The sequence below is a fragment of the Columba livia genome, chromosome 1, assembly GCF_036013475.1.
Source record: "Columba livia isolate bColLiv1 breed racing homer chromosome 1, bColLiv1.pat.W.v2, whole genome shotgun sequence".
Classification (NCBI taxonomy): Eukaryota; Metazoa; Chordata; class Aves; order Columbiformes; family Columbidae; genus Columba; species Columba livia.
This window is the reverse complement of record NC_088602.1, coordinates 197,452,373-197,474,761: the sequence shown is the minus strand read 5'-3', so window position 1 is coordinate 197,474,761 and position 22,389 is coordinate 197,452,373. Positions and strand designations below refer to the sequence as shown.

Below are 22,389 nucleotides of genomic sequence, written 5' to 3'. Positions count from 1 at the left end.
ACTTCCCTCCACACCTCCTCACAGCCCCCCTGCTCAGCCCCTGTGCCGCAGTCTGGTGTCTCGGCCGCGCCCAGACCCGCGCCGTTCGCCGTAACGTGCAAACCGCTGTTGCAAAATGGACACTGAGGGCTCGGCGGGCGCAGACTGCGCTCCAGCCCATAAGCAAAATGGCGGCTGTTTGGCTTCGCCTTGGTAACCCTGCCCCTGCCAGGCGGGGCGGGTGAGCCCCGTGCAGTGGGAGGGAGGGGAGAGCCGACGCCATTTTCCCAGAGAGAGGCAGTGACATAGAAGGGAGCGTAGGAGGCTGAAAGGAGGGAGACACGGGAGCAGCGGCGGCAGCAGCGGGGTTTGTACATAGGTCCCAAGGCAAAGGCGCTTCCGAGCTGGTCCCTGTAGGGTTCTGAGCACTGAGCTAGGTTTGGGGGGAGGGGGGGTCTCCTCTTTCTTTCCCTTTTCTTTCTTTTACCAGAGCCTGCTGGGGGTTCAGTCCTGCCTAGAGTAGGGATATCCGCAGTGGGGCTGTTGCATTGTTTTGGTTGGGATAGAGAAGGGGCTCAGCTGAGGGGTCCTGCTGCCTGGCCTGTGACCATTACAGGTGAGTCTTAGGTTATTACCAGCGTATTCTGCTGTGGGTGCTTGGGGGGGGGGGAGGGGGTGGCAAAAAGGGAGTGAAATGCGACGGGAACGTCTCCTTACCTCCGGTACGAGTATAGCTCTCTTCCATCCCGAAATGGGTTTATATTTTGTTTAAGTTGCCTTTAATTTGCTTTTCCTTTTGTGGGGTTTGGTTAAAAAATGGCAGGCTGTCGCTATATCTTGTGAATATGGCGGGTTACTGTAGCTGAAGGAGCTGAGGAGAATTTTTTGGCAGTTATGCCAGATTTATGCATTATGCTTGGAAAAAGAGCCAAGAGGGGCTATTATGTGACAGCATATGCTTCGTTAGACTGGTGGTTTTATGAACGGGTTTGTGTGTTATGGGGGCTGCGTATTGAGTTTTATGAAGCTGAGGGAAACCCATTCTCTTCCTCTATCCTGTATATTTTTGCTTTGTGGTGCTAAAATGGCTCGTTATAGGCCTAATCTCTCTGCCTTCCACACCCCCGCCTCCTTTCCTCCCTCCCTGCTAATATCTCTGCTCCATGGTGTAGCCTGGACAAACGAAAGCAGCCCTTAGGAGTTTCTTTGCCAATTTAAAAGGGGATCATTCTCTCCACCCCCTTTCTTGGGGTTGTAAGTAGTTATATTGGTGCATCCCTTTCTTGCTTTCGGTCCTGCAGCCGGTATACGTGTTCCTGGGGCGGCATATTTCAGTCTTTTTCTTAAAGAAATAAATTTTGGTAGGGCAGACCCTATTGCTGCAGACCCAGGGAGGAGAAACAAACGGTTCACTGTTTAGTGCTAAATAGGGTGAGAAACATAATATAGCTTGATTTATAAAGGTCCTGTATTCCCCCATACTCAGCCATTAGGGAATGTGCAGTGGCTAAAATCCCTGAAGTCCCCAAAATGGTACGTACTACGTGTCATTAAAAGCAGAAGTTTAGTGCTGCATCTAGATTTAGGAATGTTTTCGTCCTTTTATTTACAGTATGTTAAAGGAATAATAACGAAACGTTTTTGTCATTCAGGGCTCAGATCAGAGAAAAGAAACAGATATCCATGGGTGTACTTATAATGCATGATTAATTGATTATAATCACTATACTTCTGGAGCTACTTTTCAAAAAATGTGGAGCAAATTTTTTAATTTCCCTCTTTTGTCCTTTAGAGATTCTAAAAATGGCGGCCTCAGGCTGATGTTGTGGTAATCTAATCAGCTCGGGTCCTCCACACCCCATGCAGCGCGTTTGTCTGCAGCGTATTAGAGTCTTATTAGGTTTAAATGAAAAGACTGTTCCCTCCAAATAATGTACAAAACATCTCTTGACTTTACTGTGATTTAAAAATGCTGTGTTCCAGCTGATTAATTTTATTGGTTATGTGTGTGAAAGGCAAGTGAACGAGACCACTCTTGTCGGGGAGAAGGGGGGTGGAAAGAGGTAACAGACTCGAGCAGCTTCTTTGAGGGGTGTGTATAGGTTGCTGTAAGGTAATATGTATGTCGGTTTAACGATTTGGAAAAGCTCCTGTGTTTGTCATAGATACTGTACATCTGTCTATCTTGTTAACGACGTAAAAGCAGTAATATTTATAAAAATAAGTAGTGAATTAAGATCACTAAAACAGCTAAATTCTTTGTGGAATCACATTTGTGACCATCATGTTCACCTTCCAGGAAATACCTTTGATGGACATTGGGGTAGTAATTCAATGTATTCATAGTCTGTGAATACCAAAAGAATTTAATACTTACAGAAATAATGTGTGTGAGATTATAACCTGTTACTTTATTAAGATGCAGAATTTCTTCTGCCACCACGTAATCCTGGTCTTACATTTTTTTTCCTTCAGTTTATTTTGTATATTGCTGTATAAATTGTGTATGTGGTAATACGCATACAAATACTGAGGGAAAGTGCAGTCCCTAACCTCTAATTTTTTTCCTAAATGAAATATGAACCTTTTAGTATCACCACTATAAATATGTTCGAGTGGGGGGAAGGGAGGTCACAAGGATTTATTATTTGGTAGTTGGTGTAGTATAGTCTGATACAAACTATGGAGGCTGCAAACTAGATGTTTTAAGCAATTAAAAAAAAAAGTCACTTTTTTGCTTTTTTTGTATGCCTGTTTTTAATCTTGTCCTTGGATTAATGAGGTATGAATTCCTATTCTAGTATAGCTTTGGAACCTTCTGGATTTAAACAATCAAAAGCGCGGTATTGAAATGGCAAAACTGTCTTCAGTCTCTGAAGAATTTTAATTTAGGTACCATTCAGAAGCACAGATATGTGGTTTAAGGTATACCTGAAGTTGAACAAGAGTTTTAGTGTGTTGGTAATGTGTACCTCTCATGTGTTTTGAGGCCAGAGGCTGAGTGATTTCACCCACCAAGTGATGCGTTAATAGTCCAGTACTGCATGCTTCCATCATACCTTCTTTATAGATTTGAGATTTTTTTTTTTTTTAATAAGCCATGTGTTACTCTGTAAAAAGTGCATGAATAAGATTCTGAGAAGTGTATGTGTAGGACTTTTTGGAAACTTTTTGCCTTTTTCTTTCCTTTCCTTAGATTTAAAGCTCTTGAGAGTAGTTTTTTTAATGTTATGACTTAGTGCTACACAGCTCTGCAGTCTGAACTCCATGGCCTCAGTCATGTTCTCAAGCAGGCATCTGATTCAAGATTAAAATAAAATAATTTTATACACTTTACAAAAAGTATTCTTGGAGGTGAAAAGTAAAATAAACCCAAAGATTGGAATACTCACAGTCATATTTTACAGCTTGTCTTTATAGATTGCATGTTTTATGCACTGAAAACCTCTTGGGAATTTTGACATCTTCCAGAGTTTTCCTGTATGAGTTCTAGTGAGTCAGTTTGCATTTGTGACTCAGTTTCTCCATTTGTAAAAACAGATCTGTGATCTGTTTTAAAGAGACAATATTACAAAGGAAACCCTGCCTTTATTTTTTAATGCTGACATCGATGTGTTAAAGCATATTTGTAAAAAAAATGAAATACTCCACAGAAATAAAAACTTCTTGAAAGAGGGAAGGTTAGAAATCTAAATTTCTTTTTTTCAAGAGACATTTCTGATATACAAACATTGTGTTATAAATGCACGACTACAGTTCTAAAACCATTTATGTATCTTCAAGCTTTACATATCTGAAGGGATAATCTGTTTAACTGTCACTTAGCCTTTTGGGTAATGTTTTTTGCCACCCGGGAGATTTCAGAGGGGAAATAATACTGACTTTTTAGACTATATCTAGGGAACTTTCTCTTAGCAGCAAAATTCAGATTACTTTTAGGAGTTGCATTACCTCATATCTTTGGTACAATTTCAACACACACAACTGTTAAAATTCTGCAGGAAATCAACAGAAATACAGAAGAAATCAGTGTCACACTGAAGGCTACGGTGTCTCTCTAGTCCTATTCTCCATTTGATTTAAGGACAGTCTTAATTTTGAGTACTTGCTAATACTAATTTTAGTAAGGACTATTTGTGGGACTTAGTTAAGAGGTGGTGTATGTAATTGTAACATTGTTCTAAATAGGTTAATATAAATGATGGTTTGATGAAGGTATTTTGCTGTTTTTGTATAACATTCTAACAAAATTGACTAATGGGATGTGTAGATTGGTGAAGACATAAAACCCAATTTGGGCTTCTGGAGATGTCCTAAGGAGGTCCATCTGTGTTATTGGCCTTGTGACTTTCATACAAATGAGCATTTGTGAGTCTCTCAAAAGCAAATTTTGCTGGACAGTGTTTTTGGAACAGGTACAGTGTTTAAATGTTTCCACTGTGCAAATAGTAGTTTTGATTTATTGCTAAGAATGAAACTTAAGGCATCTCTGGGGGGAAAAAAGTTTTGGCATATGTAGAATGTGGATTAAGAAAAAAAAACATTCTTTCAAATTTCGGATTATTTGAAATATTGATTGCAGTGGGCTTTTGAATGGCAAGATGGGCAAGATGAATATTTCTAATTACGTCAGGGTTCACATTTTCTTACCAACCAAAGAATTGTACCTACAAAAGATAACCTAGTCTCTTTGAGGATCCACAATTCTGCTCGTGACCTTCATGCGACAAAAAAAGCCTGCTATAATTGCGTTGAAAGACAAAACTGTTGTTACCTTTAAGGCATAACAAAAGAGTTATTTAAAAGAAACCTTGTCAAGGTTCCATACACTTGCTAGGAGATATTGAGATTATTTTTAGTTCCTCCTACAAAACATATTAATGTGGTGTTAATGAAACAGGCAAGATTTTAAACTCTTCTGGTTGTTAGAAAATTTTAATGGTTAAGGTTATCTGTAAATCTTTAAAGATGATTGTTGTACAAAGTATATATACTTTTTAATATGCCTAAGCGCTTTCTCGTATTTATTTTTTTTTTAATTAAAATAATGGATAAAAACTATGGTAAAATCACAATGTCCCCTCAAGTTAGATGTTTCAAAATTACAAATGAAGAATATATTGAAGTATCACGCAGATTGCATTCAGTGCAAGTAAAATGTTTTGCGTATTTTGTTGAAAGGGTGCTATCTCTCCTTTCACGTGATAATTCATACACTGCTTAGATGGAGATACAGTGTCATAAAACTTAGGTGAGACTTGCAAGGGACCAGCAGTTTTGCAAATTAGGCTAAGTACGGGAATGCCAAAATAGTATTGATCCTAAGTTTAGAATTTAAGCTAACATTTTCAATATGTGTAGATATTAAAGGTTGTAGTGCAGGCTCAGGTTTAGAGAAGCTTTTTGAAATTTTATTCTCATTTATAGTTGTGTTTTGTGTATTGTTTTATGCCATCATCGTCTAGGTAATCATTCACTTTTATATCTGTATCTCAAAAATAAATTACCATGAAGTTCAAAGACAAGACGATAAGACTAGATTTTAATGACTTTATTGTACTTCGTATTACAGCTTCATAAGGAGGATCTATAATCTCTTGTTGGTTATTTCATCATCATAGAAAATGATGAAATTAGTATCCTATACTAACAAAGTGAAAGTTTAAAATGTGTATAGGATGGTAAGTTTGGATATTTTGCCTTGAGGAGCTCTGAATATTTAAATGGATTTGCTGTTCATTACTCTTTAACTCTTCTAACTTGGCTGGGTCTAAAGATACTTTTTCCTGTAACAGTGGATGATGCTCTTAACTTGGCTTGAGTAGACAAAAGGAGCTAACTCCTCATTAGTATGGTTATAATGGGGCTGTGTTTAAAACCACAGCACAAGTTAGATGATATTCCAAGTCTAGACAGTTAATCCTGTCTTAACTGTTGGCTTAAAGAAACTTTTCCAATGAGGAATGCTTTTAGTAGGTACTACTTAAACTGAAGGTGAAGATTTGGGAGTTACAGCCACTTACTTACAGACCTTTAAGATGTAGGGAGATTTCACCTCTCATTTGGTTTCCAAACTTATATTTCTAGAACTGTGAAAGAAACATGAACACTTTTATATAAAACTGATAAAACATATAGCAGTTATTTTGCTGGTTATAAGGATAAGGATCCTCCCTCAGATGCTTTGCCATGTAATACAGTTAATTGCTGTTTTTTTTTGGTTAGAGTAGAAATGCTTCTTGGGAATCTTCAGTATCATTCTGCATTTTTTCAATGAATGGCTGTAGTGGTTTTTTATAATGTTCATTCTCTACTGTTTCTTTCTAATCATATCTTCTGTACTGGAAGCAATAAAAGACAAACGGCATCTTCTTTTTTTTTTTTTTTTTTTTTTATCTCTTCTGTGTGGCAGTAGTATTGAAAGTTAAAAGCTGCGTTTTGTGATTCCATTGCCAGGCAGAATTTCTTTGTTGTGCTTATTCTAAGATGACGTGTTTCATATTGTTATTACTACAATTAAAAATACATACTGAGATCTCCTTTGAAAACACAAAGATATGAAGCTACAAATCTAAATTTTGTAATGCAAATCAGTCAATACAGTTTTGGAAGAAAATTGCAATTGAAAATCAAATGTTTTTTGTTTTCTTGAAAGTAGGAAAGATATTTTGATCTTAAACCTCTGTATTTATTTGGCTGTCCTTGAACATGTCATAGTCCCCTCCATCTCTTTTTCACCTTCCCTTGCCCTCTTCTTCCCAAAATCTTAGTAAAGAGCATTGAAAAATTGCCAGGTTGTTACAGGGAAATATAGTCCAAGTTGAACTGTAGCTGGAATTACGTAAGAGTTCTTCTAAGTGCTCTAAAGAATTATTAAAGTTTCTGTTTGAAAGAATGCAACTTTCTGACTTGTGATAAGATTCCTAGGCATAAGCATAGCAATCGAGTGAATGTATACAAACTGCTTCCACAAGTAGGAGTGCTGTTGTACTATTAATGTAAGTTAAATGCCACTGATAAGACAAGGGAACTAGTTTTTGGAATCTGCCAAAGTGAAAACATGGCAAAATAGAAATTTGCTCAATGTCAGATTTGAACTAAGTCAAAAAGAATTTGCTTCTTGTGTAGTAGCTATTTAATATTTACAGTAGGTTCCAAGGTCTTATTTAGCAGCATTAAACAAACTTGAATTACTTTGATGTCATGAAATCAGCAAAATATGTTGATTGTTGAAAGCAATACCAGTATGTATTTGTAGCCATATGTTTTCCCCCCAGAAAGCCACCTTGGAAGGAATGTTTGGCCTTAAAACTTAGACCTTCCAGTGACTGAATCACCGTGAGGTATACTGTTAGTTTTAATGAAAGATAAATATACTGAGACTTTACAGTTGTAGATGAGATTTAGAGACTATTCTTACAGTGTGTAGACTATGTGTACTTGCAAAAACACTTTATTATTCTTGACAAACTTTCAAAAATATAACAACTTAAGGTAATAATATTTTCTTGGAGAATAATTGCTAAGTCACAGCAATGTTGTAGAAGTTTAATGAACAGTTACTTACAACTTTCTGATAGATAAAAATGTTTACAGTAAACCAGCTGATACAAGGAATGACTTAAAGCCAAGATGTTTTTACTGAGAAACTTTATTTGTTATCTTAACCTTTGAATTTCTGTTTAAGGGAATTCTGTATCTCAGTTGTATTATATACTAGTGTTAGGTAGCTAGTATATACTTCTCCAAGCAGTAAGCAATATTGCTATCAAAAAGTTATTTTTTGTCTCGCTGTTCTTCGTATGCTGTACTTGTTTTGTATTTTATAATTCCTTGACTCTTCAGCTCAAGTAATTGATCATTTTTGAATTGATAGGCCATTTTGTGGGTGGTTTCTTTTAAAAGAAGTATGTCAGGTGTTTAGTAATTTTACATACATCAAGTGATTCGCAGCTGATTTTCAATTGTGGGGGTCGATTTCTGTAAATATAAAACCTAAAATCTGTAAGCATGGTGTTTTTCTGTGTATGTCTGCTTACTCTTTCTTTGATAGATTTCTGTTCAGTAACATAATTCTTGTTCTTTCTGTAACTGCATTTACCTTTACTTCCCTTCTACCACTCATTCTTTTTCTCTTCCTAGTCCGATATTTTGTCTAACTTCTACTGAGAGAAGAAAAAAAGGAGTGAAGAGAGAGAAGAGGTAAGGGGAAGTGTTCCATGTTTTAAGGGACTGGCATAAATATTGGAGGAAGAGAGCTCACTTTTCATCACTTCTTCAGGAACACACAAGAAGGGCATTCTTGGGCCAGGTAGTAAATGGAAGGTAGTCTGTGGCCAGTGGAAACTAGCTCTTTATGATGGAAACTTAGGGAACTGACAGACTGATTCTGGGCTTATGCTTAAAAGGGCAGCTTTCTTTCCACTGACTGGCATTAGTGTAATGCATGTAATGACCAGTATACTGAAGAATTGATAGTTACATTGTGGAAACTCAAGTTTTTATGCATTAATCTGGAATACCATGGAGGAGGCAGGGTTTGTTTTATTATTTGTTCTAGATCCCAAACTCAAAGCCAATTAATGAAGTTTGGCTGTCATTCCAAACATGACTGAGGTCTTTGTTGAATGTGGAGTCCTGTACTTATTGTATCAGGATGTTCTTAAGTATGATAATGAACTCTTCGCTGTACTTAGTTTTGCTCTGTATTGGCACTGCATTAAAAGCAATGTAGGAGGAGGAGTCTTACTCTGTAGTTTGGCTATAATAACTGTGTTTCTTACATGAATTGGTCTGATGACCAGTAGGTCTCTGTCAGTACAACCAATAACTTAAAAACAAACAAACAAACAAAATTTGGTACAGTTAGGAACTTAGTACCCTTGAGATCTCTGAAGCTTAGTGAAAATCCAGAAGGGGATGGAAAGGGCCAGCTATGCACAGTGTCCTGGGAGAAGCAGGGAGAGGAAGAATCATGACTTTAGTAATCATCTGTTCTCTGTACTGACAACTGTCGGGTGTGTAACTCCAAACTGGCCATAGCACCAGAGCAGGTGGTTGGTTTTAGTTCTGTTTTCTTGTCTCAGGGTTCGCGACTGACAGGACATATGAGGAGGAGGTGAAGTGAACCTGGCTGCTGACAACACGTAGATCAGTGTGGATGGCATAGGAGGTTTCTGAGGGGCTTGTAGGTGAGGCCAAGCGCAGTTAATATTGTGATGGCAAAGATGTTGGTGAAGATACTGCTATGAGAGGGATGTAGGGAACCTTAGGTCAGTGGGAGTGTTTTGGCATGGACTACAGATACATAGGAAACTTTCTTTTTCTTTTAAATAGTTTCTTCTATGTGATTTGCAGGAGTTGGTCATTAATGGGTCCTAAGTTGTACATTTGAGTGTGCCTGCTGTGTCTCACTTCTACCAACTCCCTTTTTTATCTCTGCACAAATTTGAAGTAGACTGTCAACTTTTCAGTTAGGTTACCATTAGGTTAGCAAAGAGCAGTAAAGGTCTGAATTTAAACTCATAGCTGTGTCTTAAGCCTGCATACATCATACTGCAATGGTTTAACATTTGGAAGTTGGATATCCCTTCTGATCTCTTAGCAAAATCTATACCATGGTGGAGCATGTTGGGGGAAATGAGCAAGAACTTCCCTGTGAGTAAGATAAGTCATTTGGTCATATTCTGCTCCTAGATCTGATTAAAGATGTGTTATCTGCTTAGAAACAGCCAGCAATAAATAAGTTGAAAGATTTCGTTATATGTATTTATGCTGCCTACATATATGCTGCATATATTTTTTTCAGATTGCTTTCTGTGTAAATACATGCTCACATAGAGTAGTTTGCTATTTGAAGGTTATCTAGAGTATACAATCAAAATGATCGGTTTCTATTGCTAGTTTTCCAAATAACCTAACTATTGTATAGAGAAAACCAAGTGCTCAGAGCAGTAGCAGAAAGCAGAAATTTAGCAAAACATTTGATTTTTTTTTTAGTAAAGTCTTTTAAAGTTTTCTCCTGTCTCCCAATTAAACAACCCCAAACAAACAACAAAAAGACAAAAAAACCCCAACAAAATCCAAACAACCAATCCCCACAGTTCCTTCAATTTATTTTTTTAAGTAAATGTTTTTTTTTTTAAAAAAAAAAAAGGAAAAAAAAGCTTGTAGGCAGGGAAGTCAAGTAGGAAAGCTCATTTTGCTGGCTCTGTGACAGTGTAGTACAGTAGTTTATATACTGGATTTGTGGACTACAACACATTGTATTTACAGGACTTTTTTACTTAGAAATTTATCCCATGTAGATTGTGTTAGGGCATAGGTGTATCAACTTTTCTTAGGTACATACATTCTTTGGAATTTCTTTGTAGAAAGGGTGGTTCCCATGACCACAGATTAAAATTGTTGTCCTGTAGATCTGAAGGAAGGCATGACAAGAATTGCTTTTGCTAATGATTGCAAAATGTTTATACACATATGATGTAATCAGGGGGAGGGAAGAGGAAAATATTTAGATTGCATGCTTGATAAAAGGCAACTTATGCATAGAAGATTTTTTTTTAAGGTATTTGTCTTCTAAATTCTGTTTTTCTCTTCTTTTTCCAGTGTATGCATTAGGCTTGATTTGTTGTCTCTCAATTACAAGGTACATAACTATGTCCCTGTGTGCTGCATCGAATACCAGCACTTCAAATCTGTTTTTATCCACCTCCTGTTTAAGGGGAAGGAAAGTATCGGCACACCTGGTAGAATATTTTCCCTGGTATAGCAAAAATCAAAGAGAATATTACATTTTGGTCATCTGTTTCTCTTGCCTGAGACAATTTGTGTGAGCAGCTAATACCAGGATCAGCAGAAGTCGGCAGAGGTCTGAAAGCAGTAGTATGATCTTGGAGATCTTTGTATCTTGCCTGAAAGACCCTGTTGAGATGGGAAGCTGTAGTTAGTTTCAGAGTGATTCTGTGTGACTCTGGAGACAACCTGAACCCACAGTAGCATGAATTTTCTACTGCGAGCAAATAGAAGTTGGAGTTTCGATGTGGCTTAGTGCTGAATGAGTACAGGTAGATTTCTTTTATGTTCAGATTGACTTGAAGCTAAATGGAATTAGCATCTTGTGCTGGTTGAACTGAAAGGTCTTGCTTGACTCAAGACAGTCATGCAACTAGTTTGTGTATTTTACATCTGAATGATTTTTACCTGTAAGGCTGGTAACTGTTCTCTACCCCTCCTCTTCTTCCTTGGTCTTTGCATGAGTAGAAGATAGACTGTACAGATCACTTTGTTTCAGCAATTTAATCTGCTTGTTCCAGCAAGCTTCAGGTTGATTCCCTTAGATTTGTGAACATAATTTAAAAATGAATCTTTATGTTTACTGTGTGTATTCTGATACTTAAATACTGCTCCAGGAAATTGTTACTACATTTTTTGCCTGTAGTCAAAGGGTGGGAGGTAGTTGTTTTACCAGTACTCTTAGTTTAGCAAAAGAAAGTTTCTTCTGTACTTGTGCTCAGGGGGAAGAAGCTTGGCTTAAGCATGGGGTGAACTGCCCATTTCTCCATAGGCTGGGAAACACATGCTGTAAATTGTCAGATGTTCAGGAGTGATAGTTTTTCTCAAAAGTTTGTTACTCAGTTTACTAAATATGGGTAATTTATCACTTTTACTTTTTACATATTTTGTAATATGTAGCTTAAATTATATCATTTTGCCTTTAAGGAAAGACAGTTGGTGTATGTGGATAGGTTAGAAGGTTTTGCCTTTTTTTTTTTTTCCCCCTCTAGTTAGGTATATTTTGTATAGAGACCTTGTGAAGATGCAGAGCAGACACAGTATAGAGATGATAATTTGGTTAGAATATTAATCTTTCTGTAGTGACATTAGTCAAGGACTTTAAAGTTGTATGCAGTAGTATGAAATCTAAATAATTATTTATCTTAGACTAGCACACTTTCCTCCCATGAAATACTCAGCCTAGTTATAGGCTAATCTAATTATAATTAGGTGATTTTTTTTTTTAATGTCTGTGCATTTAGGGAGGGAAGCCTTGGTAATTCTCTCTGGAAAAGTAGAGGTGGTGAAATCCCCAGGTCTTGAAACATCTAAACTATGTAACTACATTTTTTTTTTTAGTCTTGAAATTGAAGATGAGTGGTGACTGAGAGAGGCAATTGCCAGAAAAAAATAGAGGAACTTCAAGTTTATATTGAAGTCATAAAAACAGGAACAAAAAGACTCATAATTTTTGTAATGCTTAGTTATGTAAGGAACTCGAACTGATTTAGTGATCAGCTTACTAAAATTATTGCACCTTTCTTTGAATTCTATTCCTAACTTTTATAGTGGTTTTTCTCCATAACTTTTAAATGCTTTTTGTCTTTAGCATCTATCACATGACAAGAGAATTTGGAAATTGGTTTATGGGGAAGGAGAGACAAGGAATAATGACACTGTGTGTGTAAAAAAGCTGACAGATGTACTAAGAAGAATAGCAAAATCAGATTTCATGATTATTTTTTTTTCCTCTTTGTTTTTTGTAGCATTAGGGCTAAATGTGGGTTAAACAAACAAAACCAGCAAAAAAACCCTGCAAACATATGAAAAAAATCTATCTTGTTGTAATAAGTATTTATATTATATTGATACATTGATTGATTACATGTACTGCCACCACCTCTTATCTTTGATTTTTATGAAAAGTTTTGCATCGGCACACCCAGCTGTATAGGTTCTAGCAGGCTTCTTAGTACTGATTTTTCTTCCCTCTCTCTTCTTAAAAAAGGCTATATGTCTTGCAGATGTGAGCTAGCAGTGTAGCATATAACCATGCGACTTGTACCTTTCCCATTACAGCAAGTGCTGTTTTGTTTCTTCTGATTTGAAAAATATGCTTGATTATTAATGAAAATAAAGGTAAGTCAGAGTTCTGTGATCAGTTTTTTATTGATACTTTCTGTTTGAATGTAAGTACTGGTAACTCGGTATCTGAATATAAAAGAAAAGTAAAAAACAAACAGACGAACAAAAAAAAAAAACATAAAACCCAAAAACCAAACAAAAAACCCACGCTTACATGGAAAATGCCATGGAAGAATTTGTCTGAACTCTTGATACTTAGAGAATGATTGATAGCTGAAATTATGAAACCTAGTTGGAGTCATCTGGACAGTTTGGCTAGACTTCAAGTTCTTATTTTTCAAGTGTACTTTCTGTCTAGGTGATCTATCATCTGCTTGTTTCCTGCAACTGTTCTGTATAGCTTTTGATTGTCCTATAAGAAGCAAGTCGAAGGAGGGAAAAAAGACATACTGATAAAGTAGGCCTGGAGATCCTTTCTGCTAACATCTGATCATAGCAACTGGATTTCATTTTGAAAGTTTGGATCCTGTAGGATTAGATTCAGAAATACTGATTTAATTTGAGAAGGTTACCCATTTACTTTCTGAGTCGAAAGTTGAGCCCTCTGTTTTTGGTGTGGTGTTTTGTGATTTGTTTGGGTTTTGTGTGTGTGTGTGTTTGTTGTTTTTTTACCTCCTCTGTGTACCAGTGAAAAAGTGAAGATTTTCTTTCGCTGTCACACAATTGATCTTAGAAGGACATGGTAGAAAGAAAACATGTGGTCTTTGTTAGACCACAGAATAATGTTGTGTAAGTGGAATACCTCAGGGATAATATGTAACTTATTTTCTGTTGTTTAATGCATAAATGATGTTCTTTGTACAAAGCCATGCAGATTAATATTTTGGAATGTATTGTGCTCTTGTACTTCTCTTATTACAACACAGTTCATTAAAAAAAAAAATAGTGCTTCTGGTGTCACAAGCGAAGTGAATCCTGAGAAATATGGTGAGGCTTCAGATATTAAGTTAAAAAAGCTCCTGTATATTCTCTAGAGAGAAGAGCTACTCTAGAAAATGTAAACCCAGTGGGATTGAATGGTCAAGTGTAATAAGCTTCTTACATGAGGTTGATCTTGCACAAGATAAATGCTTTAACCAGACTGAACAAAAAGTGTCTTGTTTTTTAAGATGAAAATTGTATTATTAGGTCAAGAAAAACTTCTTAACTGCAGTTAAATAAAAGCAAAGATTTGTAAAATAAGGAATGCATTTTCATATAATAAAGCTGTGCTGGCAGGGTGATAATGAAGAAAATCTGACTCTAAGAAATTGTCAAAATTTGTAAAAAGCTTGTAGTGTATAATCACTGAAAGAATAGAATGGGCCCTGGCAAAATCGAAGGTGCTCCTCTGTTGAGATGAAGGTGTGGTAGGTCAGCTACTTTGCCCAATAAAGAGCTGATCGGTGAACTTTGAACCGGTAGGTTTTGTATACTGCTTTTAAACTATATGACTGAAATTAACTGGATGAACTAATATGGTCTTTCTAACTTTAAAATTCATGTACTGCTTGAAGAAAGGTTTTCTTAAATGGTAAATTGTGTATAATCTGCTTGGATTATAGGAAGACTTCTTCTCTAGCATCATTCTTTCCATTCTTCCTGGCCAGTTATTTAAGTGAGATGCACCTATGAAAACAGTTTCTTAGAATTGTCTCTGAAAGACTGTCAGAGTTCTGAAAGAATAATGACTTCAAAATGATGGCTTCTTGCAGAAATTGGAAAGTACCATATTATGATAGCAGATAGTATTTTATGACTCATTAACGTATCAAGCTTCAAAGGATAAGCAATCACTTTTAAGATGGATAAGGAAGAAATGTCCCCAGTAGTCACATTATTTTTCGTTCTGATCTTTGCAGTTTTTGTAGTACAATCCAGTAAAAATAATGGGAATATTTTAGTGTGTCATGACAATACTTCTGGTTCTGACATGATGGAAAGTAATTATTTTCCCTCATGCCAAGTCTGACATCACTGTGGTGTTCATCATTGGAGGGTTTATAAGGTCACAGTTCTGTAGTAAGTGGGCATAATGTAATGAGTTTATTGTGGGTCTCCCCCTGCCCCATGGCAGAAATTCACTGAGGATAGCTACTCGTAAATAATGAGCTATATTTGTTTGAATTAACTTGTCTGTGTACGTATTGTGAGTTGGCGACTGCCTCCGTTCTTATATACTTAATGATAGGCAGAGCAAAAGCATTGCAGGGTTTTGTGTGTGTGGTGAAGACCCAAAACGTTAAGGTGATAAGAATCAATGAAGTATTATAGTATTACTATCATGTTCTGCATTTTTTTAGATAGAACAAATTCTGTTTGGTGGTGTTTGGAAAAAAAAAAAAAAAAAAAAGCTCAAGTCTTCAATTTTATTCAGTGTAGATTGGTCTTCTAGAATTTTTGAGTAAATTCTGGCTAAGGCTTAAAGATATATTTCAATAGTGTACTGTAAGGTATTAAGTTTTTCTTGGATCTGTCCCACCCCCAGCTTACCTTTTTTTTCTTAGAAGAGTGGTGATGTATTTGCTTCATCAGAGTTTATGATGTTAACTGGACCATGCATTAGCAATTAATTTTCAATCCATACGCAGCTTTAAGAACACTAATTGGTCTGTTTATCTGCGTTACTTAATCAAACAACAACACCACCACACACCAAAACACAAACAAACCCCCCAACAATCCGAATTTCACTTGATTCTCAGATTTGGTAACCACATCTCTTCTTTCCATGTTGAAAGTGAAAGTCTTGAATATATGATGATTGGGTAACCTCAGTTGCTTTATGTAAACTTGTAGATGCCATAGCCTATGATGCAGCTAATGCAGGTTTTTCACTTCCATCAGTCTCCCAGGCATTTTTGTCTGTATTGATTTCCATTTGTTACTCTACCTGGTCAGAAGTATTTAAAGAAGATTGGGCAAAACCACACTACTACCAAAAGCAATTTTAAGTGTGAGAAATATCTATCTAAGTGAAGTTCTTGATCCCACGCAGCAGTCTCCAGTACATCTTTTGTTCTTTGTTTGAAACACGCTAAAACTGTTTTTTAGAGCTATCTAATAACAAGCATATGATAAAATCCCTATTATGGTAATGATTTGTTATCATAGGTGAAGCTGCAGTTGGTATAATGGAATAATGCTTAACCTATGATAGCTGATTTACCTGGACTAAAAAAGTTGATTGTTTCCTTTCAAATATTGAGTAGGAATTAATATTTTTTTTGTTTCTTTTTCAGAAGAGTACTAAATGGTAAGCTGAATTTTCCTATAGTTGTAGATGAGGTCATTCAAGGTTCTACCCTATGGTTAAACTATATTTTGGCAGAATGAGTGCTTACCTTAACTGTGAGAAGGGCTTGGGGTTTCTTTTATATCTGCTATTAAAATATTCTATTCCTGCTTTTGGTTTAAGAGGTTTTCCGTGGTGCTTCTTCTTGAAACTAGTGTGTTTTTCTTTATTTTTGTGCATAGCTAGTGATGTAGTTTGACAATTGTAATATTTGATAAGAAAATACTGAGCGTTTACACAAGGAAAGCAAGATACCCCAGTGACTAGTTGGCCTGATTGGTTTCCAGTTCATTGTATTTGGTGGCTCATGCAATGGGACCAAAACACAACTTCTGCTGTCTAGAGGGAGAGGTGGTTTAGGCACTTAAGAGCGTGACAAGATGTTTGATGGTATTTGCCAGACTTCAGTAGTGAGATAAAATTTAAGAAGTTAGGTGAAGACTTGGTGCCATTTCCTACCTTAGAGGTGCCTTGTAGATGCCACTTCCCCGCTTCCATCATCCCAAGGCTACCGACTTTATCAGTAAAAGGAGCAAATTCAGATTTAAGTCCGCAGTGCTTTTCAGAAGTCCTTTTTATTAGTACACCATTTTTCACTGGAGGCTTGTTAGTTTTTTCATGGCAATCTGGTGGTGTTTGGCAAGGATGAATGTGTTAAAATATGTTGATCTCAAAACTGTTGGGCTTTTCTAGACTTCAGTTAAGATACACTCCTCTCATCTGACGAAGTGTAGTATTAAGGCACTCTGTATGCTTCATTGCAAAGCGGTCTTCGTTCTTACTATTTTGACATTTTGTAAGGTGTTTGCAATTATTCATTATGGTGTTGAAGATGGGGGTATTTTGCTTCGATTACGTAGTCGCTTGTGGAAAACCTTGACTGTATTAAGCTATAAAAATGCATTAGTTTACTTATCTGTGAGTGGAGACAGCTGAGGTGCTGTGGACATCTCTCCTGTAGTTAGGTGTTCTGCACTACTAAGAGGAGTGGGAGACTGGTAGTAACTGGTGTACAGGTGGCATCCATTGTATTGACTTGTGCAAGTCAAGCAAATTGTAGCTTTGCTCTGCAGTTGAAAACTACTAATGATGGTTTTTTGCTACTTAAAGCCCAAACAAACAACAAAAACACACTCACACACACACACACACACACAACCACCAACAAACCAACCCCACACTTCTAAAAGTGCCCCTAAATGGTTACAGTATCTTCTGATGGTGATCTATTAAAATGAATGGAAATTGTTTCATGTAATTATTGTGACTCATTAGTATGATTTTAGTTTAAAAAATACATAATGGAAGTTACAACATTGTTTCTTTTGACATCATTAGTTTGTATGGTGGACACTGAAAGATTTTAAGTGCAAACCCAAACTGAAGAATGCTTTATAAGAAATACGTGAAAAATTCTGTAACCAGGTTTCTGTTGGAAGTTACAGCAACTGGGCTTTGACAATATAGAGCACTGAGCAAATGTACATTATATTCAGTAAGTCTGCCATAAAGTGAGTCCTTTATCACCTTGCTGAATGGTTTGTTATTGTGTTTTGTTGTTTTTTTAATCACCAGTTTAAGTGATAATATTTTTGTCAGTTCGTAATATTTTTAAGTTCAAGCCTGAAGATCATCACACTCTTAAGTGTATTTGAAGTTTACAGCTTTTAAAGAAGATTGTTTTCCTTTTGCTTGTGTAAAATTAAACTAATGTGAGATGCATTGTGACAGATAAAAGTGTTTTTTTGTTGTTGTTGTTTAAGTATGTGATGTTAAACTGTGTGGTTTTAAATTTAACTGAGTCAGTCTTCTGCTTTTATTTTTTTTTAACAGGGTTTGTGGATGCACTTAGATGTTTGCAATGAGCACTGTGGCTGGCATGCCCCAGTGTTTTGGATACCAATGCATAGGACTCCGTAGTAATCGAATTTATCAGAAACGAACGTCATGAGCATAGTGATCCCATTGGGGGTTGACACAGCAGATACTACTTATTTGGAAATGGCTGCAGGCTCAGAGTAAGTATGTGAACATGATTTGTAAGTTTTAGATTTTTTTTTTTTATTATATTTATTTCTTCTCTAGTGAGTTTTTTGAATACAGTTGGAGAAGACTTGGGACTCTCCTTAGTTCTATTGTATCTTTAATTGCTTAAATTAATAACTGTCACTTTATTGTTAAGTCAGTTTCTTCATCTTCAGGGAGACCAAAGGAGAGAAGCTAAACTGTTCTATGGATGCATATTTTTCTTGTTTGTCAGACTGAGAAATACAGATGATGCCTGGTTTGCTTTTCATACTTAAAATATTTTCCCATTTCGATGTCCTTCTAACTATATGTAAAAAAAATTTTAATTTTGCATGTTGGAAAGGCAAATTCATTTGATGTGGTAAATTGCAAGAAAGTGATAGTAATTAGAAAAGGGTGCCTTTATTTTTGAAGGTTGAAGACCTGCTGTAACTGTCTAATACCATGTCTTCACAAAGTCTTTAGGTATTGAAAAGATAGTAGAAATTTACTTGTTAATCATTCATTTCAGTTAGTAACTGTGGATAACTGTGTATAAAGGGTTACAAAGTGTCGTCAAAATCCTGAATTTAGGAAACTTCCTTTGCATGAAATAAGCAAAGTGAATTTCTAGGGTTTGTGGAGTTTCTTTTGTTTGTTGTTTGGGGAGGGTTGTTTGTTTTGTGGAGAGGGGTTGTTTGGGGGTTGGTTTTTTTTGAGTTTGTGGTAGAATATCGATAGGCAAGAGTTTAGAGATTTTTCCCGTCAAACATCTTTCCATGTGTGGTATCGACCTGGCTGTCGGATGTTATAAGAGGAGAAATAGCATTTTGGACACCTTGTTCCTTTTGAGAGGTAAAAGACCAAGTGATGCTAGAACTTGTACCAGTATACGAAGGTACATCAAGCTGTTGCACTCTGTATATTTCAGAATAGTATCTGGAATTTTTTCCTCTGTTGCTTTTACAGTAGCAGAGTATATAATAGGTGAGGTTTTTGGAAAGAGTTGGGCATCAAACCATGGCGTTAAGGATCAAGAGAGTTTGTGTAAGTTACAGTGAATCTTGTATACTTCTTTGCGTATACATACGGCAAAAAAACCCAGTTTCTTTCTTAGATCTAATAAAAAATTTTGAATTAATCATTTATGTTAAATTCAGTTGGTTTTGGTCTTTATTTCTTTATTTGGGGGTTTGTTTGGTTTTTTGTTTATGGTGGGGCTTTTTACCATTTCACATGCTGTTACTCTTTGCCTTCCTCTGTGCCTTTCTGTAGTAGTATTAAAGACTTTCATTATCTTTGGTTACCACAAAAATACATTTGCTTGTTAGTTGTTGAAACAATGGATTAGACTGACTTTGCATACACGCTTGAAATCTTTCATAAATTGAAAATAAACTTCATGTAGTCCTGGGGCCTGTGTGAACCTCATGAGGTTCAGTAAGGCCAAATGCAAGGTTGTGCACCTGGGTTGGGGCAACTCCCAGTATCAGAACAGGCTGGGGGATGAAGGAATTGAGAGCAGCCCTGTGGAGAAGGACTTGGAGGTACTGGTGGATGAAAAGCTGGATGTGAGTTGCACACGGTTGCACTCACAACCCAGAAGGCCAATTGTATCCTGGGCTGCATCAAAAGAAGCCTGGCCAGCAGGTCAAGGGAGGTGATTCTCCCCCTCTGCTCTCCTGAGGCCCCATCTGGAGTACTGTGTTGAGCTCTGAAGCCCTCAACACAGGACAGACATGGACCTCTTGGAGAAGGTCCAGAGGAGGCCACAAAAATGATCAGAGCACTGGAACACCGCTCCTCTGAGGACAGGCTGAGAGAGTTGGGATTGTTCAGCCTGGAGAATAGGAGGTTCCAGGGAGACCTTATCACAGCCTTTCAGTACTTACAAGAGGCTTTTAGGGAGGATGGGGATGGACTTTTTAGTGGGGCTTGTTGTGATAGGACAAGGGGTAATGGTTTTAAACTGGAAGAGGGGAGATTCAGATTAGATATAAGGAAGACATTTGTTATGATGAGGGTGCTGAAACACTGGCCCAGGTTCCCCAGAGAGGTGGTAGATGCCCCATTCCTGGGGATGTTCAAGGCCAGGCTGGACACAGGGCTCTGAGCAACATGATCTGGTTGAAGATGTCCCTGCTTATTGCAGGGGTGTTGGACTAGAAGACCTTCAAACCCAAACTATTCTGTGATTCTGTCAATTTAAATAGCTTACACACAGTCTTGGGAGTGTGTGCTCAGTGATATTACACTATTTAAGAAGCAAATGACTTCCAGTTTTGAAAGAAATGTTATGTACTGTGAGCAGAACTGTTGAACAGCTTTTTAAAGGAATGTATCTCTTCTGTGCTTTCAGTGGTATATGAGGCCGTTACAATTTTGTGCCAGAAAAAAACTAAGAATTTGCACATTTTGGTCACATCAAATTTTTTAAATTATGACGAAGACTAGTTTCCTTAGTGCAGAAATTTTTTTAACTTGAATGACCCCGTTCACAGCTCTTTTCATTATCTTTTCCTGTGGTTTTCTTTTATGTTTAGAGAAGGTCATTATTCCTGAGGTTGCTGACATTCCTTTCAGATACAGCATGCCATACTGAAATTAAAATAAATAAATATAGTTGTCAGTATAAACAAGATAGAGTTCACATTGTGTTATTTGCTTGATACTGTGGCATGGCAACCCAGTTAGGAACTGCTTTTTTCAGATGTTAAATGACTTACCAGCTAGATTAATTCATGTCACCTCTGCCATACTTCTGCTGAAAAATGTGTAGTTGCATGATAAGCTGATTTAAAAGCCATGTCACACTCTAAAGTGTGACACAAAGGTGTGTCTGTAACCTACCAGATTGTACAGTTGTAAACCTGTTCTGTCACCATATGTGTTATTTCCATGGGTTTTGTACATTTTCTTCCAGAGAGTAACATGTTGGACATAGATTGTAATGATAGCAATCATAGATGGTCTTTGTGCAAGTTCTGGATTTTTCCCAAGAAGGAGGAGTTGGAATTTCTTCCCTGTGACTGACAGGTCTGATATTTCTTCAGCAGTTGCCGAAGCATGAGCAAACACAAGAATGGGGGAATCACAGACCTGATTATGTATGAGAAGGGGCCCTGGAAAAACTCTTGGATTAGTGCACTCTCTTAGCACTGAGAGATTTTTTTTTTCCTTCTGTTTCAAACTAGTGGCTAAGCCTGTTAAAAAGGTGGATAGTTTATGTGATTACCTAGTTTCTCGTATTATTTTAATAATTGTAGTAAATAGCCATATGGAGAACAACTCTTATTAAAAGATTTGAACACCTTAAAAATTGGGTGAAACAGCCTGTTTCTTATGTTACTTGAGCTCAGCAGTGGTGGATTGATCTTTGTAGTGCCATAGTAGACAGAACACATACATACTTTTGCCTTTATTTTTTAAAAGGCTTACCAACAGTGAATGTGCGTGACTTCTTACTGTTGAAGACCTTGTAATAGTGGAGCCAGCCATTTTGAAAGGTTCAAAATGTGATTCCAGACTTGAGAGTGCTAGTCCTGCTTAGAGTATGAGTATAAACTACACATTGGGAAATACTGTTCATGGCACTGCTCTCCCGTTTTTCATGTATCTATCTGTTCTTTAGGGAGAAGGCATGTATAATGAGTCTGACAACCACAGCATAGGGATCACTGTATTGAGTTCAATATCCAGGAGAAAAGATTATGAACATTGTTGTAGTCTTAAATAAATGAGAACCTACCCTCCCATTACTGTTGAAGCAGGGCTTATTTTTTTTAGGTATTTTAGGACAATGGGAAGCTTGCCAGTTCTACAGATGGTGTCAAGCCAGCTTGTAGGGCCTGCTACAAGATGCTCAGGTAGCAGAAACCACTCTGTGGTAGAGAATTAGCACTCAGTTCTTTGTTTAGGTAGTGAAGCCCATTAGATTGCCTTGAAACAGAATTCTAATACTGGTTTTCATGCAAAATACATTCCTTATCTGAGCTGACCTTCAGCTAGATACTGCTTAGGTGTGCTGGTGCAAAGGGAAAACAAACCTGACCTCCTTGAAAATTAGATCTGTCAAACTATGGCAGATTGATGCTGTGGAAATGTTCTTGGAAGCAGGAGATGTCATTTGGAGTTCTGAACAATGTTTTCAGAAAGTATTTAGCTAAGCTTTCATAGCGTGAAGCTTGGATACCCACCTGCCTTTGAAA

General features: G+C 37.0%; 1 protein-coding gene across 3 annotated transcripts in view; it reads left to right on the top strand.

The window, feature by feature from the left end:
- Positions 1-236: 236 nt before the first annotated feature.
- The window catches only part of KMT2E (lysine methyltransferase 2E (inactive)), a 63,576-nt gene continuing 41,423 nt past the window's right edge, over positions 237-22,389 (top strand). For 2 of the 3 annotated variants that reach the window (XM_065049072.1, XM_065049070.1), the window contains exons 1-2: positions 237-595; positions 18,008-18,192. In XM_065049072.1, coding sequence (XP_064905144.1) covers positions 18,122-18,192 — 71 coding nt within the window. In that variant the 5' untranslated portion in view covers positions 237-595; positions 18,008-18,121. Of the gene's footprint in view, positions 596-8,121; positions 8,182-18,007; positions 18,193-22,389 lie in introns of all 3 variants that reach the window. The other variant, XM_065049071.1, reaches the window with a different exon arrangement.